Here is a 22,461-nt window from a genome sequence, read left to right on the forward strand (position 1 = left end):
CTTAATCCCCATTTTACAGATAAGGGAACTGAGGCCCAGGGAAGTGAAGTGACTTGCATCTGGTCACACGACAGACAAATGGCGGGGTCCCTGGGGCCTGCCTCTGTGCCAAAGCTCTGGGCACTCATCTACAGCCTGGCAGCCCCAGCAGCCTCAGAAGGGGCTGGCAGGGGGCAAAGAAGGGTGATGTCATTGGAGTGCCATCTGTGAGGCGTGGGGTGGGGGGCATAGGGGTGCAGACGTGTGTGGGGGGAATAAATCCACCACAGAGCCCATCTGGCCGCAAAGAGGGCCTGCTCTGTAGCCCCAGGAGGCAAGGTTGCCATCCGGAGTAATCAGAGTCACAAAACAGCTTGACTCCACCCCACTGGGTGAGGAAATGAACCCAAGAATGAGGCCCTGACAAAAGGGCAGAAGAAGAAGAGCTTGCCTTCTTTCAGTGAAAAAGATTTTAGATCCTTGGGGTGGGAGGCCAACCCTCCGAGCAGGATGAACTCACTTGGAATCATCAGCTTTTCTGCGCCGCAGTTGCCTCATCTGTAAAATGGGGATTGAGACTCTGAGCCCCACATGGGACAGGGACTGTGTCCAGCTCAATTTGCTTGTATCCACCCCGGTGCTTAGTACAGTGCCTGGCACATTGTATGAGCTTAACAAATGCCATCATTATTATTATTATAATCATCATCATCATTCTGATTATCATGGTTATAATTATAATAGCTAAGTCAAACACTGCACTGAATGGCACAGTTATGGTAGAGTCCTGGTCAGCTGTCAGCTTTCATGGCTTTGTCCTCTGCTCTTTTTTTTTTAAATGGTATTTATTAAGCACTTACTATGTGCCAGGCATTTTACTAAGTGCTGGGCTAGATACAAGCTAATCAAGATAGATACAGTCCCTGCCCCAGCTGGGGCTCACAGTCTTCATTCTCATTTTACAGATAAGGTAAGCTGAGGCACAGAGAAGTCAAGTGACTTGCCCAAGGTCACACGGCAGACAAGTGGTGGAGCAGGGATTAGTAGCCAGGTCCTTCTGACTCCCGGGCCCGTGCTCTAACCATTGGACCACGCTGCTTCTTGGGGCGGGGCGGGGGGGGGGGGTAGATTGAGAGGGTCCCCAGATGTGGAACCAGTATGCCCTGCCCTGAAATTGCAGCTTATACCAGGCCAGTGTCAAATTGTAGTATTTCTTGATTCCTCCCCGTGGAAGGAGGAAAGTTATCAAGGAAGTGGCTGAGGTGATCTCTTCCCTGAACAAGCTTTCAACTGTAATGGGGAAAACGGGAGGAAGCAGAAATGAATACATATTTTGCATAATTACCTCCATCGCATAATTGCCCCACACCAAATTTTAAGGAGAAAACAAATAATTATTTTTTTGGACAACAGTGATATTCCCCAGAGGGGAGGAGGAGGAGCAGAAGGGTGAGACTGGGAGGAAGCAGGTGGGAGCAATGAACTGGTTAAGACTTAATATTGCCTTGGATCAGGGGAGAACAGAACGAAACAGGTGGGGAGTGTTAAATTGCTCAGATTGCTGTAGGGGAGGAGGAGTAGAAGGGGGGAAACGCCCAACACAGCAGTGGGTGGTTAATCACTGAGTGCCTACTGTAGGCACTACTTTAGAGAGTGCAACCGAAGAGATTGGTGAAGAGAGCGGTTCACGGGCTTTCTTCTTTCTTCTGCTCCTCTTCCTCCTCTCCTAATCTCTAGGTTTATCACTTAATAACCCTACCTTTGTTTTCAAGTCATGTAAATAATGCACTGGTTCACACTTCATTCGCATTTTCTCAACACAACTCACTCACACTCTCTTTTCTCTCTCCTCCAACTCATATTCTCTTTTTCCTGCATCTCTCTCGTGCTTACACTCTTTCTCTCTCACCTTCATACTGCTCACGCTCTCTCTTTCCTAGAAGTCCTTCCAGAACAAGAGCTACTTGAACAAGGCAGAAGAGGGGTTACTTTTTGGGCACCCCTGTTTGTACCTGTTCTTCTTCACTGATGGTAGGAGGTAAGCTCATCTTCTTTCATCATAAATCGGAGCTAGAGAGCGTTGGACTTTGAGGGCCACTGCTCTAGTCTGTAAATTCTCTCCATCTCTTTCATGTTTATTTAACAAGAATCCCAAAAGCCCATGTATTTCTGAGATTTAGGGTCCCAAAGATACAGCCTGCACGTTGTGAGTCTTGAATCTTTAAGCCCAGGTTTGGAGTGATTTCTAATCCCTGCTCCTCCAAGTGCTAGTTGTGCGAGTTGGGGTAAGTCATTTAACTTTTATGTGCCTCAGTTTTGTCAATGGCAAAATGGGGGTTCGATACCTGTTCTACTTCCTACTTAGACTATGAACCCCAAGTGAAATAGGGATTGTATCTGGCCTGATTAACTTGTACCTACCCTTGCTCCTTGAAGAGTGTTTTCACATAGTAAACACTTACAAGTTCGGGATTCTTATTCTGGCTCTGCTACTTGTCTGTTGTGACTTTGGGCAAGTCACTTAACTTCTGTGTGCCTGTTACCTCTTCTGTAAAATGGGGATTAAGACTGTGAGCCTCTCGTGGGGCAACCCGACTACTTTGTATCTACCCCAGAGCTTAGAACAGTGCTTGGCACACAGTAAGTGGTTAGCAAATACCATCACTATTACTTAACAGATATTAGTATTTAATAATGTCAGTAGTGGAAAACTCTTAATGGGTAGATATCAGTTCATTTGAATGTGTCTCAAACACCCAGTGAAGTAGGTGGCCTGTAGGAGATGATCAATAAGTCTTATTGATTCTGCTACTTGATACTAACACTGATAGGGTACTCAGCTGCTTTTTTTTAGGGGGCTTTGACTTCTTTCCACGAAGCTTCTCCCCAACCTAAGCTACAGAGTCCTGAGGTATACACAGTAAGCACTCCAAAAATACGATTGAAGGACTGAATCTCTGACAGACTAGTCTTAGAGATTAATTTTGAGTTAATTCTTCCATTTCTTAACATTGTGTTTCTTTTCCAAACTCCCTCTCAAGAAGATAAAGGTCATTTTTAAACCGGCTCGGTGTTCCACATCTGGTTTGCACTTCTCTGTGATGGAAAGCCATTGATAAATGCTCTTTCTGCAGCTTTAAGAATAATTGGGGCAATTTTAGACAACTTTAAGATGCAGTGTATCCACTAGGGATAGAGCCCAAACCTGGGAGTCAGAGGACTGCCACTTATCTGCTGTGTGACTTTGGGCAAGTTGCTTCTTCTCTGCGTGCATTACCTCCTCGGTAAAATGGGGATTAAGACTGTGAGCCCAGTGTTGGGACATGGACTGTGTTCAACCTGATTAGCCTGTATCTATCCCAGTGCTTAGTACAGTACCTGTTACATAGTAATCACTTAAATACCATAAACTTGAAGGTTTTGTCTGTTACAGTACTTTAGAATCCAGGAAACAGAACCTTGTTTTATATTTTCAAATGATACACTTCCACATATTTGCTTTCCTCTATATTGCCTCAGACATTACAGATTGATTCTTATGATTGTAGTCACAATAAAATGCTGCTTTAAGTTAAACAGACTTAAGATCCTACATAAATGGCTGAACTGCACTGACATTTGAGTCCTTACCATTCACTATCTCCTCTGTATCATCTCAGACATGCCCGGTTGCTATTTTTTTCCAGGGGTATTTGTTAAATGCTTACTATGAGTCAAACACTGTTCTAAGTGCTGGTGTAGATATAAATTAATTAGGTTGGACACAGTCCCTGTCCCATCTAAGCAGGAGGGGGAAGAGAAGTGAGGCACAGAGAATAATATTGATAGTATTTAAGCACTTACTATGTGCCAAGCACTGTTCTAAGCACTGGGGGAGATACAAGGTTATGAGGTTGTCCCAGATGGGGCTCACAGTCTTAGTCCTCCATTTTCCAGATAAGGTAACTGAGGCACAAAAGTGAAGTGACTTCCCCAAGGTCACACACCAAGCAGTTGGTAGAGCTGGGTCTGTCCTCTCGTTGACCCCCGGCCCATGTCCTTCCCCTGGCCTGGAATACTCTCCCTCCACACATCTGCCAAGCCAGCTCTCTTCTTCCCTTCAAAGTCCTACTGAGAGCTCACCTCCTCCATGAGGCCTTCCCAAACTGACCTCCATTTTCCTCTCCTTCTCCCCATCCCCACTGCCCTACCTCCTTCCCCTCCCCACAGCACTTGTATATAGTTGTACAGATTTATTACTCTATTTTGCTTATACATATTTACTATTGTATTTTGTTAATGATTTGTTACGATTTTGACAACTGTCTACATATTTTGTTGTCCGTCACCCCCTTCTAGAGTGTGAGCCCATTGTTGGGTAGGCACCATCTCTGTATGTTGCCGACTTGTACTTCCCAAGCGTTTAGTACAGTGCTCTGCACACAGTAAGTGCTCAATAAATACAGTTGAATGAGTGATTTGAACCCAGGCCCTCCAACTCCCAGGCCAATGCCTTTTCCATTATGCCAAGCTGTTTCTAAAAGACTCTTTCACATGTATTCCCACTCCTCAAAATCCTCCAATCGTTGCCCCTCCCTCTCTACATTAATCACAACTCCTGACCATTGGCTTTAAGGCCTTTTAATGGTCCCATTCCATCCCAGCTCCGCCGCTTGTCAGCTGTGTGACTTTGGGTAAGTCACTTAACTTCTCTGTACCTCAGTTACCCCACTGTAAAATGGGGATTAAGACTGTGAGCCCCACATGGGACAACCTGATCACCTTGTATCCTCCCCAGTGCTTAGAACAGTGTTTTGCATGTAGTAAGCGCTTAATAAATACCAAAATTATTATTATTATCCTCTCTCCTCTCCCACCCTGGCTTGCTCACTTTGCTCCTCTGAAGCCAACCTCCTCTCTGTACCATGTTCTCTTCTCTCTCACCATTGGTTCACATCTTCCAGGAGCACTTCCCTGATTAACCTTTCATCTCTCCTCTCTATTTTGTCTCACACCTCCACTGACACTCCAGCACTTTGGTGTTATCTAACCATCTGGGTGCTCTCTGATTCTACTCACCAACTATAACATTTATGTATGCATCTATAAACTCTGTGGCTTCCTCCTGCTTATAATTTCTTCAAGGGTCTCTCTCTCTCTCTCTCTCTCTCTCTCTCTCTCTCTCTCTCTCTCTCTCTCTCTCTCTCTAAGCTGCATGGCCTAGTGGATAAGAATATGGGCCTGGGAGACAGTAGGACCTGGGTTCTAATCCTGGCTCCTCCACTTGTCTGCTGTGAGACCTTGGGCAAAACTTCTCTATGCCTCAGCTTCCTCCTCTGTAAAATGGGGTTGAGACAGGGAACCCTAAATTGAGTTGGACACAGTCCCTGTCCCGTAATCTACCCCAGCACTTAGTACAGTGCCTGCAACATAAGCACTTAACAAATAGCATTATTATTATTACTCACCAACTCTAACATTTATGTGCAAATCTTTAAACTCTGTGGCTTCCTCTTGCTTATAATTTCTTGAAGGGTGTGTCTCTTCAAGATTACTAGATTGAAGCAGTGTGGTTTAGTGGAGATAGTGCGAGCTTGGGAGTCAGAAGACCTGGGTTCTAATCCTGCCTCTGCCACTTGGCTTCCGTGTCATCTTGGGCAAATCACTAACTCTTCTGTGCCTCAGTTACCTTACCTGTAAAATGCAGATTGAGATTGGGAGCCCCATGTGGGACTGTGTCCAACCTGATAAACTTGTATTTACTGCAGTGCTTGACACTTAGTAAGTGCTTAAATACAGCAATTATTATTATCATTGGTAGCACTTTGAGAACAAGGCTCGAGTTGGTGAGAAGCAGCGTGGCTCAGTGGAAAAGAACATGGGCTTTGGAGTCAGAGGTCATGGGTTCAAATTCCGGCTCTGCCAATTGTCAGCTGTGTGACTTTGGGCAAGTCACTTAACTTCTCTGGGCCTCAGTTACCTCATCTGTAAAATGGGGATTAAGACTGTGAGCCCCCCCGTGGGACAACCTTATCACCTTGTAACCTCCCCAGCACTTAGAACAGTGCTTTGCACATAGTAAGTGCTTAATAAATGCCATTATTATTATTATTATGTCTACTATACTCTCCAAAGCATTTAGTATGGTGCCCAAAGAAGGCTCTCAAATACCATTAATTGCTTTGATTAGAAGGAGCTTTAATTTGACCTCTAAGATACCAAATGGTAGATGCCAAAGAGAAAAGTGTCATAAGCCATCCTGTTAGAACTGCGTTCCATTTAGGAAGTGAATCTTCACCAAGTGTCCGGTGAATTAATAATAATGAGGGTATTTGTTAAATGCTTACTATATGCAAAGCACTGTTCTAAGTGCTGATTAATACCATTTGTAGTTCCCAGCTGGGGAGAGTTGAGATCCTCCAGGAAAGGTTTTGGGCTCAGGTTGCCCCGGGATATCATGAACCTCCCCTGAATCTCTTTGGTTTAGGAGGGTGTGTGGGGAACTCATTTTGTGCAGAGAATGCTTATTGTTTATTTTTGTACTCATTCATCGTGTTTGAGTGCTCACTGTGCGCAGAGTACTGTACTAAGCGTTTGGAAAGTACAATACAGCAACAAGCAGAGACTATTCTTGCCCATAATGGGTTCACAGTCTAGGGGGAAAGACAGACATCAATACAAGTACTCTCCCAAGTGGTTAGTACAGTGCTCCTCAGACAGTATTAATAAGTATGACTGAATGAATGTTCAGTGCCTTCCCTTGTAGACTGTAAGTTCATTGTGGGGAGGGAACATGTCTGCCAACTCTGCTATATTGGACTCTCCCAAGAGCTTAATTTGGTGCTCTGCATGCAGTAAATGCCCCAAAAATTTTATCAGAATGGGTGCCTGAGCGTCTGCTCCAGAAACAGTGCCACGTCTCGGTTTAAGAGGATTTTCCGGATTCTGAAGGAAATCCCCAGCTGGGAATCCAGGCTCAGCTGCTCTCCTCTCACTAATGGGTCCTTCCACCATGAAGGCTCCATACAAGGGTCATGTCATCAAGCCCGAGGGAGTCCCTGGAAAGCAGACGTTGGGAGGCTCTGGTGTCAGAGGGTTCAGGCTGGCACTGAGACCACAGTCCTTTTTTTTTTTTTTTTTTTTTTTTTTTTTTGTTAGGCACTTACTATGTGCCAGGCACTGTATTAAGCACTGGGGTAGACAGAAGATTATCAAATTGGACACTATCCCTGTCCCACATGGGGCTCAGTCTTAATCCCCAGTTTACATCTGAGGGATTGGAGGCATAAAGAAGTGATTTACCCAAGGTCACACAGCAGATGCATATTGGAGCTGGTATTATAATAATGGTAATAATTATGGTACTTACTATGTGCCAAGCACTGTTCTAAGTACAGGGAAAGATACAAGTCAATCAGGTTTGCCATTGTCTCTGTCTCATATGGGGCTCACAGTCATAATCCCCATTTTACAAATGAGGTAACTGAGGCATAGTGAAGTGATTTGCCCAAGGTCACACAGCAGGCATGTGGCAGAGCTGGGATTAGAACCCAGGACCTTCTGACTCCCAGTCCCTTGCTCTACCCACTAGGCCACACTGCTTCAGTCTTTGACGGGGCACACTGGGAACCCAGTGCTGCTATATTGTATGCTCCCAAGCGCTTAGTACAGTGCTCTGCACACAATAATTGCTTCATAAATACAGTTGCTTGAATCTTGTCCATTGCACAGCAGCACTGAGTCCACACTGTGATTTGGAGGGATCGTGAGAAGCAGATGGGTAACCATGGCAAAGAAACACTAAAGATTCCTAGGCAGTGCTCTATCCATTATGCCATGCTTTTCCTCTTCCAAGGTAATCAGGTCCCACATGGGGATCACAGCCTAGGTAGGAGGGAGCACAGCTATTGAATCCCCATTTGGCAGATGAGGGAACTGAGGCACAGGGAATAATAATAATGATGGCATTTATTCAGTGCTTACTATGTGCAAAGCACTGTTCTAAGCACTGCGGAGGTTACAAAGTGATCAGGTTGTCCCACGGGGGGCTCAGTCTTAATCCCCATTTTACAGATGAGGTAACTGAGGCACAGAGAAGTTGTGATTTGCTCAGTCACACAGCTGACAATTGGCAGAGCTGGGATTTGAACCTGTGACCTTTGACTCCAAAGTCCGTGCTCTTTCCACTGTGCCATGCTGCGATGCGACTCGCCCAAGGTCACAGAGCAGGTAAGTGGCAGAGGTGGGATTCGAACCCAGGTCCTCTGACTCCCAAGCCCGTGCTCTTTCCACTAGGCCATGCTGCTTCTCTGCTCGCCATGTCCCTGTGACACCCAGCTTCTGCCCTGTGTGGGTCCTGACATGCTCAACATCCTTGAGAAGAGGGAAGTTGCTTCTGCATTGACATCTGAAGAATTTTTTTTTCCCAGTTACAGTTTAAAATGACAGGGGATGGGAACTGGAGTTTGTTTTTAAATTTAGCACAGAAGATATACAGGGGGGCAGCTTGGCTTAGTGGAACGAGCATGGGCCTTGAAGTCAGAGGATCTGGGTTCTAATTCTGCCTCTGTGGTGTTTGTGATCTTGGACAAGTCATTTGGTATCTCTGGGCTTCAGTTGATCTGTAAAATGGGGATTCAATACCTGTTCTCCCTCCTAATTAGACTGTGATTCCCTAGTGGGATAAGGACTCTGTGTGACCTCATTCTTGTATCAGTAAGCTCATTATGGGCAGGGATTGTTTACCAATTGTTGTACTCTCCCAAGTGCTTTGAATAGTGCTCTGCACATAGTAAATAGGACTGATCTACCCCAGTGCATAGTACAGCGCTTGGTACATAATAATAATAATAATAATGCTTGTCATGATTGGTCTTGAGATCTTTCCTGATGTATATTCTGGAAGATGAAGTACTTTAGCTAGAAGCATTGTTGCTCGACTACCTCCCTTCCTCTGCCACTGGATGGAAGTGATTTATCAGTCAGTGGTATTTACTGACTGCATACCATGTGCAGGGCACTGTAGTAAGTGCTTGGGAGAGTATAGTACAACAGACAGGCTTCCTGCCCACAGTGAGCTTATAGTGCCAACATCCCTGGGTGACGTGTAATGTGCTTGTGTCTGTTGAGCCTATGTCTTTGCCACTTATATGCTGTGTGACTTCCCAAACTAAGCCCCCCTTTTCCTGATTTTTTTCCCCCCATCACCCTGACAGACTCTTTGCTCTACCCTCCTCCCCACTGTACTTGTGTATATGTTCAGTGCTTAGAACAGTGCTTTACCATTATTATGTACATACTTTTAATTATAATTATATTTTTGTTAATGATGTGTACATCTATAAATCTATTATGTTGCTACTGATGCCTGTTTACTTACTTTGATGCCTGTTTCCCCCCTTCTAGGCTGTGAGCCGGTTTTGGGCAGGGATTATCTCTATCTGTTACTAAATTGTACTTCCCAAGCGCTTAGTACAGTGCTCGGCACATAGTAAGCACTCAATAAATACGATTGAATGAATAAAGTCTCTGTCGGTTCCCTCATCTGTAAAATGGGGATTAAGACTGTGAGCCCCATGTGGGACAGGGACTGTGTCCAACCCAATTTGCTCAGATCCACCTCAGCACTAGCACATGGTAAGCGCTTAACAAATACCAGAATTATTATGACTTCACCAAGCTTACTGGTTCACAGCAGCCATACAGACGTTGCTTGCATTAGTCATTATTTTTCTAGGGTAATAGATGATCTTAATAATCCAGTAGTATTTCAGGTTGATGATTTTGTTGGCAGAATTTCTACCAGACACATTTTATAGTACTTGGAGTGGATTTTGATTGGTCAAACGTAAATATGGCCAACTAACCAAAGCTCACTCCCTTCGGCAAAATCATAAGCTCACTCTGCCAAAATCACTGCTACTATTTATGCCAACTTTGCATTATGCAGGGAGCATTCTATTTTCAATAGGGTTGAGTTGCATTTCTGGTTCTTGGGCCTGCAAAAGATTAGAAGTGAAAAGAGGAGGATATTTTAATGGTTTAGTTCAAGTCCCAAAACCATACATATTCAGTTTCTAGTCAACTAGTTATTAATTGCTTTTACTAGTGAAGCAGCATGACATAGTGGAAACAGCACAGCCTGGGATTCAGAAGACTTGAGTTGTAATTCCTGTACTACCGCATGCCCAAGGTCACAAATGAACAGTGTGTCTTCTAATTCCGCTGTATTGTAGTCTCCCAAGTGTTTAGTACAGTGCTCGTCCCCCTCTCCATCCCCCCCATCTTACCTCCTTCCCTTCCCCACAGCACCTGTATATATGTATATATGTTTGTACATATTTATTACTCTATTTTACTTGTACATATCTATTCTATTTATTCTATTTTGTTAGTATGTTTGGTTTTGTTCTCTGTCTCCCCCTTTTAGACTGTGAGCCCACTGTTGGGTAGGGACTGTCTCTATATGTTGCCAATTTGTACTTCCCAAGTGCTTAGTACAGTGCTCTGCACATAGTAAGCGCTCAATAAATACGATTGATGATGATGATGCTCTGCACATAGCTCTCAAATACCACTGATTGATGTATTGTGCCTCAGTTCCCTCATCTGTAAAATGGGGATGAAAGACCTGTTCTTCAAACCTTGTAGACTGTGTCCAGCCTGATGATCAAATATCAGCCGCAGCGTTTATTACGATAGTTGTCCCATAACAAATACCACAGTGATGATGATTACTGTTTAAACTGGAATAGGGTATTTTCCACCCACTCTGAAGCAGCAGATGGAACTTTTCTTTTGCAACTATACTTTTTTGTTAATGTCTGAAGGGAATTCTCACCTCTCATTCTCTTTGGAGGTAAAAATGGTGAGTTAAAATGATGAGTTATAATTAGCTACAGGAAGTGGAGGAAATCCATTAATTTCAATTAAAACAAATAGCAAGGCCGACTTGAGTCATTTCTCGAGTAAGCCGAGCCTTTAGTTGGAAAAATGAGTATCTTTAGGACCTCCTAATGGGCTAGGTTGACATTCGGAACATAGAGCGGAAAAGTGGCCTATTGGACAGAGCATGGGCTTGGGAGTCAGAGGATCTGGGTTCTAATCCTGCCTCTACCACGTATCTGCTGTGTGACCTTGGGCAAGGCAGTTCACTTCTCTGTGCCTCAGTTACCTCATCTGGAAAGTGGGGATTGAGACTGTGAGTCCTATGTGGGATAGGAACTGTGTCTGACCTAATAATAATAATAGCATTTATTAAGCACTTACTATGTGCAAAGCACTGTTCTAAGCATTGGGAAGATTACAAGGTGATCAGGTTGTCCTGCGGGGTGCTCACAGTCTTAATCCCCATTTTACAGATGAGGTAACTGAGGCACAGAGAAATTAAGTGACTTTCCCAAAGTCACACAGCTGACAATTTGCTGAGCTAAGATTTGAACCCCTGACTCCAAAGCCCGTGTTTTTTTCCACTGAGCCACGCTTCTTCTTGATTATCTTGCATCTACCTCAGCGCTTAGTACAGTGCCTGACACATTGATTCATTATATCGTATTTATTGAGCACTTACTGTGTGCAGAGCACTGTACTAAGCACTTGGGAAATACAAGTTAGCAACATATAGAGACAATCCCTACCCAACAGAGGGCTCACAGTCTAGAAGGGGGAGACAGTAAGCGCTTAACAAATACCACAATTGTCATTATTATTATCATCTAATATAATTTATTATTCATAATGATTATAAAGAAATTATGAAACAAGTATGTTGGGAATTTTGGACTTGAGACATCTACTCCAGAAAAATTTGTATCTTGGATGAGTTCAAAGGTTCCCCTGCTTTTGGATAATGTAAAATCCAATAACAGTGAGCCAGAAGGCTTGTTTAGAGATCAGCTGACTCTGCCTTATAAATGGAGGAAATACAATCCAGCAGAGGGGACTACTTAGTATTATCATTATTAATACTTGTGGTATTAAGTGCTTACTATGTATCAAGTAATGCATCAATCAGTCAATGGCATTTACTGAGAGCTTACTATGTGCTAGGCACCTTAGCACTTGGAATAATAGAGTTCATTCAATTGTATTTGTTGAGCGCTTACTGTGTGCAGAGCATTATACTAAACACTAGAGAAGTACAAATCAGCAACATATAGAGATGGTTTCTACCCAACAGTGGGCTCACGGTCTAGAGTTAATGCAACAGAGTTCGCAGACACATCAGGCTTCTCCCACCTGTGGAGGAATATCTAGGAGAAATAGATGTCTATTATGTCCTCAAAAATCTCCAGTGGCTACCAATCAATCTGCGCATCAGGCAGAAACTCCTCACCCTGGGCTTCAAGGCTGTCCATCCCCTCGCCCCCTCCTACCTCACCTCTCTTCTCTCCTTCTACAGCCCAGCCCGCACCCTCCGCTCCTCCACCACTAATCTCCTCACCGTACCTCGCTCTCGCCTGTCCCACCATCGACCCCCGGCCCACGTCATCCCCCGGGCATGGAATGCCCTCCCTCTGCCCATCCGCCAAGCTAGCTCTCTTCCTCCCTTCAAGGCCCTGCTGAGAGCTCACCTCCTCCAGGAGGCCTTCCCAGACTGAGCCCCTTCCTTCCTCTCCCCCTCGTCCCCCTCTCCATCCCCCCCCATCTTACCTCCTTCCCTTCCCCACAGCACCTGTATATATGTATATATGTTTGTACATATTTGTTACTCTATTTTATTTGTATGTTTGATTTTGTTCTCTGTCTCCCCCTTTTAGACTGTGAGCCCACTGTTGGGTAGGGACTGTCTCTATATGTTGCCAATTTGTACTTCCCAAGCGCTTAGTACAGTGCTCTGCACATAGTAAGCGCTCAATAAATACGATTGATATCACTCAGCAAGCAGTAAAGGAAGCAATCAATCATGGTACTTATTGAGCACCTACTATGTGAAGAGCATTGAACTGCTGCCCCACTGCTGCTGCTGAGGTGTAATAAAAATAATAATGATGATATTTGTTAATAATAATGATGGCATTTAAGTGCATATTACATACCAAGCACTGTTCTAAGTGCTGGGAGGGGTACAAGGTAATCAGGTTGTCACACATGGGGCTCACAGTCTTAATCCCCATTTTACAGATGAGGTAACTGAGGCCCAGAGAAGTTAAGTGACTTGCCCAAAGTCACTCAGTTAACAAGTGGCGGAGCTGGAATTAGAACCCATGACCTCTGATTCCCAAGCCCGTGTTCTTTCCACTGAGCCATGCTGCTTCAGTTAAGCGCTTATGTGCCAGACTGTACTAAGACATTGTACTAAGCTCTAGAGTCAAGCAAATTGAGTTGGGCACTGTCCCTGTCTCATGTGGTGCTCAGTCTCAGTCCCCATTTTACAGATGAGGTAACTGAAGCACAGAGAAGTGAAGTGACTTGCCCAAAGTCACACAGCAGACAAGTGTTTTGTTGGGTCCTAGCACTCTCCCAGCTAGGGTATTGTTTCTACAGTAAATCCCTTTGCAGGGAGCACTGAAGCTGCTATTCAGTCCTCTCTGTCAGTGAAATTATCCAGCGTTTCTGTCCTTATGTGAAGTCTACTTGACTTTCGTTGTCTTGCAGATTCCTTATCTAGGAAAGTGGGGTCATCAATTCTATTTTATCAATCATTATTCAGTCGTATTATTGTGCAGACCCCTGGACTAAGGTCTTGGAAGAGTACAATAGAGTTAGCGACGCCTTCCCTGCCCATTACAAGCTTACAAACTAGAGGGGGAGTCAGACATTGTCTTGTCTTCTGCTGTCAAGTTGTGTCTGACCCATAGTGATGCCATGGATCATCTCTCCCAGAACGTCTCTCCTTCTGCAATCATTCTGGTAGTGTCTCCAGAGAGCTTTCCTGATTAAAAAATACAGAAGCGGTTTACCATTGCCTCCTTCCGCACAGTAAACCTGATTCTCCCCCCCTCAACTCTCTCCCATGCTGCTGCTGCCCAGTACAGGGGAGTTTTGACTTGTAGCAGACTACCTTCCATTTGTTAGCCACTGCCCAAGCTAGGAATGGATATGACTCCACTTGACTCTCCCTTCTGTAGCTGAGACTGGTAGAGTACTGGAAACTCCAGGTGTGACCCTGAGGGGGGTAGACAGATATTAATAGGAAAAAGTAAGTAATTGATAATATAATTTAAAGATACACATTTAAGTACTGTGAGGCTGGGCATGGGGAGAATCTCAGAGGTCCAAAGATCATAGATTGAAGTGCACAGAAGATGCAGAAAGGTGCATGGGCCAAGGAAAAGAGGGCTTAATTGGGAAAGTCATCATGGCAGAGATGTGACATTAGTAATGCTTTGAAGGTGGTGAGAGTGGTGGTCTGGCTTGTGTGGAGGGGGATGGAGATCCAGGGTAGGAAAAGCGTCAGCCACGATATAGAAGAGATCAGGGCACAGTGAGTAAACTGGCACTAAAGTGGACAATCATTTACTGGCTTGGGCTTCTTGCGCCTTTGTGAGTCCTCTAATTTCTTCATGCAAACTGTGCAGTTCCTTGGTGTCTTGTTCCTGACCTTGGAATGGAGCAAGAGGAGGAGGACATGGAGAAGGGGGATTTGGAGGAGCAGAGGGGAGGGAAGATGGGCCGGAAGGGAACCAGAAGAAGAAACACTGATTTTTTTTGTTGCGAATCATCTTCCAAGAATGTGCTAGGCCCTGATGAAGATGAACTTTTTTTCAGTTGCTAATTTCACTTTGGTCATTGGTGAGTGCTATTTTAGACAGGCCATGAGGCATCCAAGCCAATTCTTATTAGTAATTGTGTACTAAGCACTGGGGTAGATACAAGATAATCAGGTTGCCACAGACTCTTAACTCCATGGGACTCACAGTTTAACAGTGAGGGTGTAGTTGGGATGAGGAGGCAAATTTTGTTACTCCTTTTGACAGTTCAGTCAATAATATTTGAATGCTTATTGTGTTCAGAACACTGAACTAAGCATTTGGGAGAGTTGTTAGACTCATTCCCTGCCCACAGTGAGCTTCGTCTAGAGTTGTATTCTTAAACCAGTAATTTTAAGATTGCTTTAGTGAAAGGTTTTTTTTGGTACATTGTATTTTGTGCAAGATACAGACAGTATATGGCAAATTCAACTTTCAGTATCCCTGCAAACTCTGTAATGGATTAACTCATGCTTTCCCTGTTGTTGGGTAGGGACTGTCTCTATACGTTGCTGATTTGTACTTCCCAAGTGCTTAGTACAGTGCTCTGCACACAGTAAGCGCTCAATAAATGATTGAATGAATCAGAAGTGACTTTAGAGAAGTAACTGAGCCCTTTAAAAAAAAAAAATAAATCAGTGGTATTTAACACTTACTCTGTGCAGAAGCGGTGTGGCTTAGTGGGAAGAGCATGGGCTTGGGAGTCAGAGGTCATGGGTTCTAATCCTGGCTCTGCCACTTGTCAGCTGTGTGACCTTGGGCAAGTCACTGAAGTTCTCCGCCTGTTACCTCACCTGTAAATGGGGATGAAGACTGTGAGCCCCAGGTGGGACAAGCTGATTTACCTTATCTACCCCAGCACTTAGAACAGTGCTTGGCCAATAGTAAGCGCTTAACAAATACCAAGATTCTCATTATCATTATTACTATTATTCACTTGGGAAAGCACAGTACAGTTGGGTTAATGTGATCCCTTAATGTGATCCCTGCTTACCTAGGGATTACAGTCTACAGAAGGAGACAGATATTTAAGTAGTTTAGGGATGGGGGAATTGTAGAGTATAAGAATAGTTAACTAAATAGTGTGGGGCTGGGTGAATATCAGAATGCTTAGTGGGTACATAGTGTAATTGATTTAGATCAGAGGGTAAAAAGGGGACCTGAAAAGGTTAGTGTGGAAAGGATGCTTGGAGACCCTCTAGACTGTATGCTCCTTGTGGATAGGAAATGTTTCTCCTAACTCTGTTATTGCACTCCTAAGCACTTAGCACAGTGCTGTGCACACAATAAGCACTAAATCAAGGGCTTAGTATAGTGCTCTGCACACAGTAACTGCTCAATAAATACAATTGAATGAATGAAATAAGTATAATTTATTGAAAAGGATGTGATTTTTAGAAGGTGGGGAGAGTAATGGTCTGTCGGATATGAAGCGGAATGGAGTTCCAGGCCAGAGGGAGAAAATGGGCCAAGGTATTGGTGGTCGGGTAGAAGAAATCGAGTGTAACGCTGATTACAGGTTTGTGAGATGGGGAGGATGGTGATATTTCTACCATGATGGAAAAGTCACGACGAAGGCAAGGTTTTGGTGGGAGGATGAAGAGTTGCGTTTTGGACATATTAGGTTTGAGGTGTCCTAAAGAAGAGAAGAAATGTGAGATTGGAGAGAGGCCAGGGCTGGAGATGTAGATTTGGGAATTGTCCACATCATCTGAGGGAGCAGATGAGCTCTGCATGGAAGTAAGTGTAGAAGAAGAATAGAAGGGGGCCCAGAATGGAGCTTTGAGGGTCTGTTTCAGAGGGTGGTGGGGCAGAGGAGGCATCAGCGAAAAAGACTGAGAAGGATCAGCCAGAGAGAGCCAGTGTTGAAGGCAGTGGGAGAGATCAAAGAGGATTAGGATAAAGTAGAGGCCGTTGGATCTGGCAAGGAGAACGACACTGGTGCCCATCGAGCCTTTTCTGGGGAGTGAAGGGGGTGCAAGCCACATTGCAGGGTGTTGAGACTGTTTTTGTCCAACTTAGACGCTGACTTAATAGCAAAAGGCTCCTCAAGTTTTGCTTTGTTCTTTCAGGAAATGCCAAACAGTCTTTGGGGGATTGTAAACTCCCTTTGCAGCCACAGTGCAATCATTGTCAGTCGGTTTAATTCAGGGCTGTTGTGGCCCTTAAAAGGTACTTGACCTGAGGTGACCTACATTTGTAAAACGGAAAGGGGGACATATTGACCCTCTTGGAGGATTTGTTTAGAAAAACCTTAGAAACCAAGATAATGAAGTAAAATAGTCTCTGGTAACCCCCACCCTAGAATCAGCATGGCCTAGTGGAAAGATCCTTTTTCCTCTCCTCCTCCCCATCACCCCCAGCCCTACCTCCTTACCTGCCCCACAGCACTTGTGTATATATATTAATACAGATTTATTACTTTATTTTACTTGTACATATTTACTATTCTATTTATTTTGTTAATAATGTGCATATAGCTCTAACTCTAATTGTTCTGACCATTTTGACACCTGTCTACATGTTTTGTTTTTTGTTGTCTGTCTCCCCCTTCTAGACTGTGAGCCCGTTGTTGGGTAGGGACCATCTCTATATGTTGCTGACTTGTACTTCCCAAGAGCTTAGTACAGTGGTCTGCACACAGTAAGTTCTCAATAAATACGATTGAATGAATGAAGATCAAGGGTTTGGGAGTCATAGGATCTGGATTCTAATCCTTTCTCCACCACTTGTCTGTTGTGTGATTGGGCAGGTCACTTCACTTCTCTGGACCTCAATCCCTTCATGTGTAAAATGGGGTTAAGACTGAGTTCCATGTGGAATATGAACTGTATCCAGAGTAGTTCATGTCTACCCCAGCATTTAGTTCAGTGCCTGGCATATTGTAAGCACTTCAATACCATGAAGAGACTATTCATGCATATGAATCATTTTCCAAGGTGAATAAGGGAACACCCATCCTGAGCTTTGTCTCCAGGAAATTCATTCTGCCTTTTTAAAGAAGCCAGTGAGGAAGAAAGAACTGAGGAAAGTGAGGTAAAAATTGGGATACCTGTCCTCCTTGTTAAGGGAGGGTGGCTAGGGAGAAAAAGAGGATCCAAGTTGGCTCAAGGGAAAGATCAAGCGCTTAGTACAGTGCTCTGCACACAGTAAGCGCTCAATAAATACGATTGATTTGATCAAATCCACTATAGGCCTCCAGCTCTGGCATTCTGATTCTCCATATCCCTTGTCCCTTTTCATAGCAGGGAAGTTGTTTCCATTTTGGGTTTGCAGATGCCAATTTCCAGTGTCACCAGGAGATGTGTGTGTTTGTTTTTGGTGTGTGTGTGGGGGTATTTCTCCCTCCCCCTCCTCAGAGCCCTCCTGTGAGTTTTTTGGGAGCCCAAGGATAAAATGTGAGAAGAGAAGGTAGAGTTCTTGAAAGGAAGACATAGTTCTCTCCTAGGATATCACTTCCTCCTATTGGCAGTGCCAGCTTTGGCGGCATTTCCCATTTCCGTCTTTGGTTATCCACTGAAGCTGGGAGATCCTGGGAAGTCCTGCCTGATAGGGCCTGGTGTCCTTTCCTAAAGCTTGCAGATCATAATGCAAGTGGAGATGATGATGGTATTTAAGTGCTTACTCCGTGACGTGCAATGTACTAAGCACTGGGATGGTAAGCTTATTGTGGGCAGGGAATGTGTCTACCAACTTGGTTATTTTGTATTTGCCCAAGCACTTAGTACAGTGCTCTGCACACAGGAAGTACTAAGTAAATACAACTGATTTACTGATGGACCAGAACTGAATAGTTGTTTTGGGCTCAGGGCACTGCAGATTCTATTCACACACTGCGATGGCCTACCTGCCTTGTTGCCAGGTTCCTCTTCAGTGAAGACTTCATTCATTCAATTGTATATTGAGCGATTACTGTGTGCAGGGCACTGTACTAAGCATTTGGGAGAATACAATATAACAAGTGGACACATTCCCTGGCCACAACGAGCTTCGAGGGGGAGATAAATATTAATATAAACAAATTACAGCTATTGATCAACTGAAAGTTGATCTCTATGATCTGCCCTTGGGCAAGGTGTTCTCAGTCTCTGCCCTTCACCATTCCAGTAGTGGCGGTCAGGCCAGGCCTAAACACTCTGCTGCCTGGTGAACACCGAAGAATTGCACATGAAACAAGTTTCCCTTTCTAGAGCATTGTTATCGCGTGGGCTGGGGGAAGTCGAACGGAAACAGACAGCTGTTCTTTCTGCGGACTCACATAAGCCCTTGTGTTGGAACGTCTGGAATTCGAGGTTTCCTGCCGGGGTGAGTTTCGCCCAAATTCTTCTCTGGGAAGATTTCCTGAAGAGCTCTAAATTGTAATCAGATCTGAATGCTTGCTATCTAGTCCCCGAGACGGCAGTGAAAGAACCTCGGGCCACTGTGGCTTAGCCCAGTCAATTTTTACTACAATAACTTTGCAAAGTTCACCTTCAAATGGCTTATCAGCCATCTCTATCACCACACCCCTTTGACGTAGGTATGTGCATCTGTTAGAATTTTGTTGAAGTCAGGTCCCAGGGGTTAAGTTGAATTGGCCAAGGCCGCAGGGAACCAGGCACTTGGGGAACCAAGCACGGCAAGATTATAGGCTTTAGAATGATAATGCAGAGCATGTGCTATGTACAAAGGGATTTCTAATGTTTCTATGGTTACCCCATCAAACAATCAGTTGCTGGTATTTATGGAGCACTTACTGTATATAGAGCACTGTACTAAGCATTTGGGAGAGTACAATAGAAAAGAGTTGACATGCACCAAAGTATACTGTGAACCAGTATCATCAACCTTTTAAAAGTAAACCGAGGCACCACAAGGATGGATAAGAACGTTGCCTTTACTGTTGCATTAGGGGGAATTTTACCAGTTTCATAAGAAGTACCCTTTTTATCTTTGCTCTTTCTCACCTTTGATTAGAATGTAAGCTCATTGTGGACAGGGAGTGTCTATTGTTATAGTGTACTCTCCCAATCGCTTAGCACAGTGCTCTGCACACAGTAAGTGCTCAATAAATATGATATGGTCTGCAGCAGAGGTATTAATATGCCTGCTATGAATTGAGTCCTTATTTAATTATTTGGGTAATTAAAGCCATTGCTTAGAAGTAATTGTCAGTCTGAGATTTTGCAAGGCATGTTCTTAAATATAAGCCCTGTGAAATCTTTTCATACCCAATTTGGAAATATGGTGTTTGGTAAATGCCTACCAAGACTGTTCTAACCACTGGGGTAAATGCAATTTAATGGGACTCATAATCTAAATAGGAGGGAGGACAGGTATTGAATTTCCATTTACAGTTTAGGAAACAGGGGCATGGGGAAATTAATTGACTTGCCCAAGGTTACACCATGGGCACGTGGTGGATCTGGGATGAAAATTCAGGTCTTCCCACTCCCAAGCCTGTGCTCTTTCCACTAAGCCACACTGCTTTCCAAAGATGATGAAGCTGACCGTGACAACGTACAACTGGCATTTCAAACACTTTGAGTACCATGCCATATTTCAAATGTGGTGCTGGAAGAGTTTAGCCGGTGATTTTCAGGAAGGTTATTTAACACCAAAACCTTCACCAGGTCTCACCACCAAGAGGTAATTTTGTAGGTCAAACCCTCAGAGAGACAGAACATGTACTTCTTTATATTTCAGACAGACTCCAAATATTCACCGATTTAAACAGTTACTCTAGGAAATGCGAACTAAAAAGTCCATTTCTGTTCTTGTGGCTTTAATAACCCAAATTTCTGTCTCTGGCTATGGGAACAAAGGAAAGTGTGTGGTGTGTGTGCTCTCACAAAGTGGTTGCTGTTTCCTTACAAGGAACTAGCCTGGCCAGTGGAGCAAAGCGGTTGCAAATCCATTCAGGTGCAATAACATTTATTAGAAACTTTGCACACTCCTCCAGAGGTTTTCCAGGCTCATGGACTGTCCAGACGGCCGGCTATTCCAATGACTGTTCAATGAAGCTGGCAATGGAGTAGAAATAACAGCGTCATGTAAGAGCCTTTGCCGCTGCCCCATTTACTGTTTTTAAACCTTGAGTGTAACCTTTACTTTAAGGGCTAATTGGATCTGTTTAGACTTAGCAGGAGCTCATGAGAAAGGGAATGGATATTTTATTCAATGATATGTTAAGCACCTATTATATCAAGTGCGGGGGTAGATTCATGCTCATCAGGTCGGACGCAGTCCTTGTCCCACAAAGGGCAGGAAGAAGAATAGGTATTAAATCCCCAATTTACAGTTGAGGAAACTGAGGCACAGAGAAGTTAAATTAGACATTAGGAAACTGGTACTCTGACTCCAAAGCCCTGGGTTCTTTACCCTCGGACACACTGTGCTTCCCACTTAATTCACTGTTATTCACTCCATTTTCTCTTCCCTAGCTCCCCCCCCCGCCAGCCCTTCTGGGCAGGAATTATATCAAATTCCCACCTGCGAGTTCCCTTCCAGAGCTTCCTACTGTGCTGTGATCACAGTAAGCTTGTAATGAATACAATTACTATCACTACTATTACTATATTTCCACTGATAGAATGTCCATTACATTGTTATGCTGTACTCTCTCGAGCGCTTACCTCAGTGCTCTGCACATAGTAAGTACTCAGTAAATATGATTGACTTTTACTATTGAGTGCTCCTCTGAATGCATAGGTTTCCAGTCCTGACTTCTCCAAAGCACCTTGTCTTAATCTCCCCTCCTCCCTTTCGGAAAGAGCCATTTATAAAAATTGTTGTGTGGCTGTCCTAGCAAAGCAGTGGGTACATCTGTTCTCCCTCATTTATCAATCAATCAGTGGGTATTGAGTGCTTACTATGAAGAGCACTGTACTAAGCACTTTGGAGAGTACGATACTACAGAATTCCTTTCAATTGCTTGCTTTTTTTATGGTGTTAAGCACTTACTATGGGTCAAGCACTGTTCTAAATACTGGGGTAATCAGTGGCGGGGCTGGGTTTAGAACCCATGACTCCCAGCCCCGTGCTTTATTCACTATGCGATGCTGCTGCTTCTGCAGTGAAGGCTGCAGAAGAGTCCAGTGTCACTACAAGATGTGGCTCTTGCTTTAAATTTTCTAAGAGAAAAATCAAATAATAATAATAATGATGGCATTTGTTAAGCGCTTACTATGTGCAAAGCACTGTTCTAAGTGTTGGGGCGATACAAGGTGATCAGGTTGTCCCATTTGGGGCTCACAGTCTTAATCCCTGTTTTACAGATGAGAACTGAGGCTCAGAAGTTAAGTGACTTGCCCAAGGTCACACAGCAGACATGTGGCGGAGCCAGGATTAGAACCCTTGACCTCTGACTCCCAAGCCTGTGCTCTTTCCACTGAGCCACGCTGCTTGTCAACTGGATCTGGGAGCTGGAATCGAACCAGCGACTTATCCTTAAATAAGGATAATTAACTGTGCAAACTTGTTGTGGGCAGGAATCGGTTCTACCAGCTGTTGTATCATCTTCTCCCAACCGCTTAGTACAGTGCTTGGCACACTGTAAGCACTCAATAAATATGATTGCCATTAATGAGTTCTGGCCTAGTGGAAATAGGCTGGACCTAGGAGTTTGAGGACCTGGGTTTAAATCCTGGCTTTTGAAACTTTTATTTTTGTGGTATTAAGTGCTTAATATATGCCAGGCCACTGTACTAAGGTCTGGGGTAGATTCCAGCAAATCAAGTTGGACACAGTCCCTGTCCTCCATGAGGCTCACGGTCTTAATCCACATTTTACAGATGAGGTAACTGAGTCACAGAGAAGTGAAGTGACTTGCCTG

The 22,461-nt window shown here is 44.1% G+C and overlaps 1 protein-coding gene across 2 annotated transcripts in view; it reads left to right on the forward strand.

Annotated features, from left to right (window-relative positions):
* PDE10A (phosphodiesterase 10A) overlaps positions 1-22,461 on the forward strand; it is a 596,079-nt gene that overhangs the window by 286,113 nt on the left and 287,505 nt on the right. The window contains exon 1 of one of the 2 annotated variants that reach the window (XM_038769195.1): positions 1,845-2,017. The exons of the other annotated variant lie outside the window; for it this stretch is intronic. Within the exon in view, the coding sequence (XP_038625123.1) occupies positions 2,008-2,017 (10 nt within the window). The 5' untranslated portion in view covers positions 1,845-2,007. Of the gene's footprint in view, positions 1-1,844; positions 2,018-22,461 lie in introns of those variants that run through there. 2 annotated transcript variants of the gene reach the window in all.

Source organism: Tachyglossus aculeatus, chromosome 2 (genome assembly GCF_015852505.1).
Source record: "Tachyglossus aculeatus isolate mTacAcu1 chromosome 2, mTacAcu1.pri, whole genome shotgun sequence".
NCBI classification, from domain to species: domain Eukaryota; kingdom Metazoa; phylum Chordata; class Mammalia; order Monotremata; family Tachyglossidae; genus Tachyglossus; species Tachyglossus aculeatus.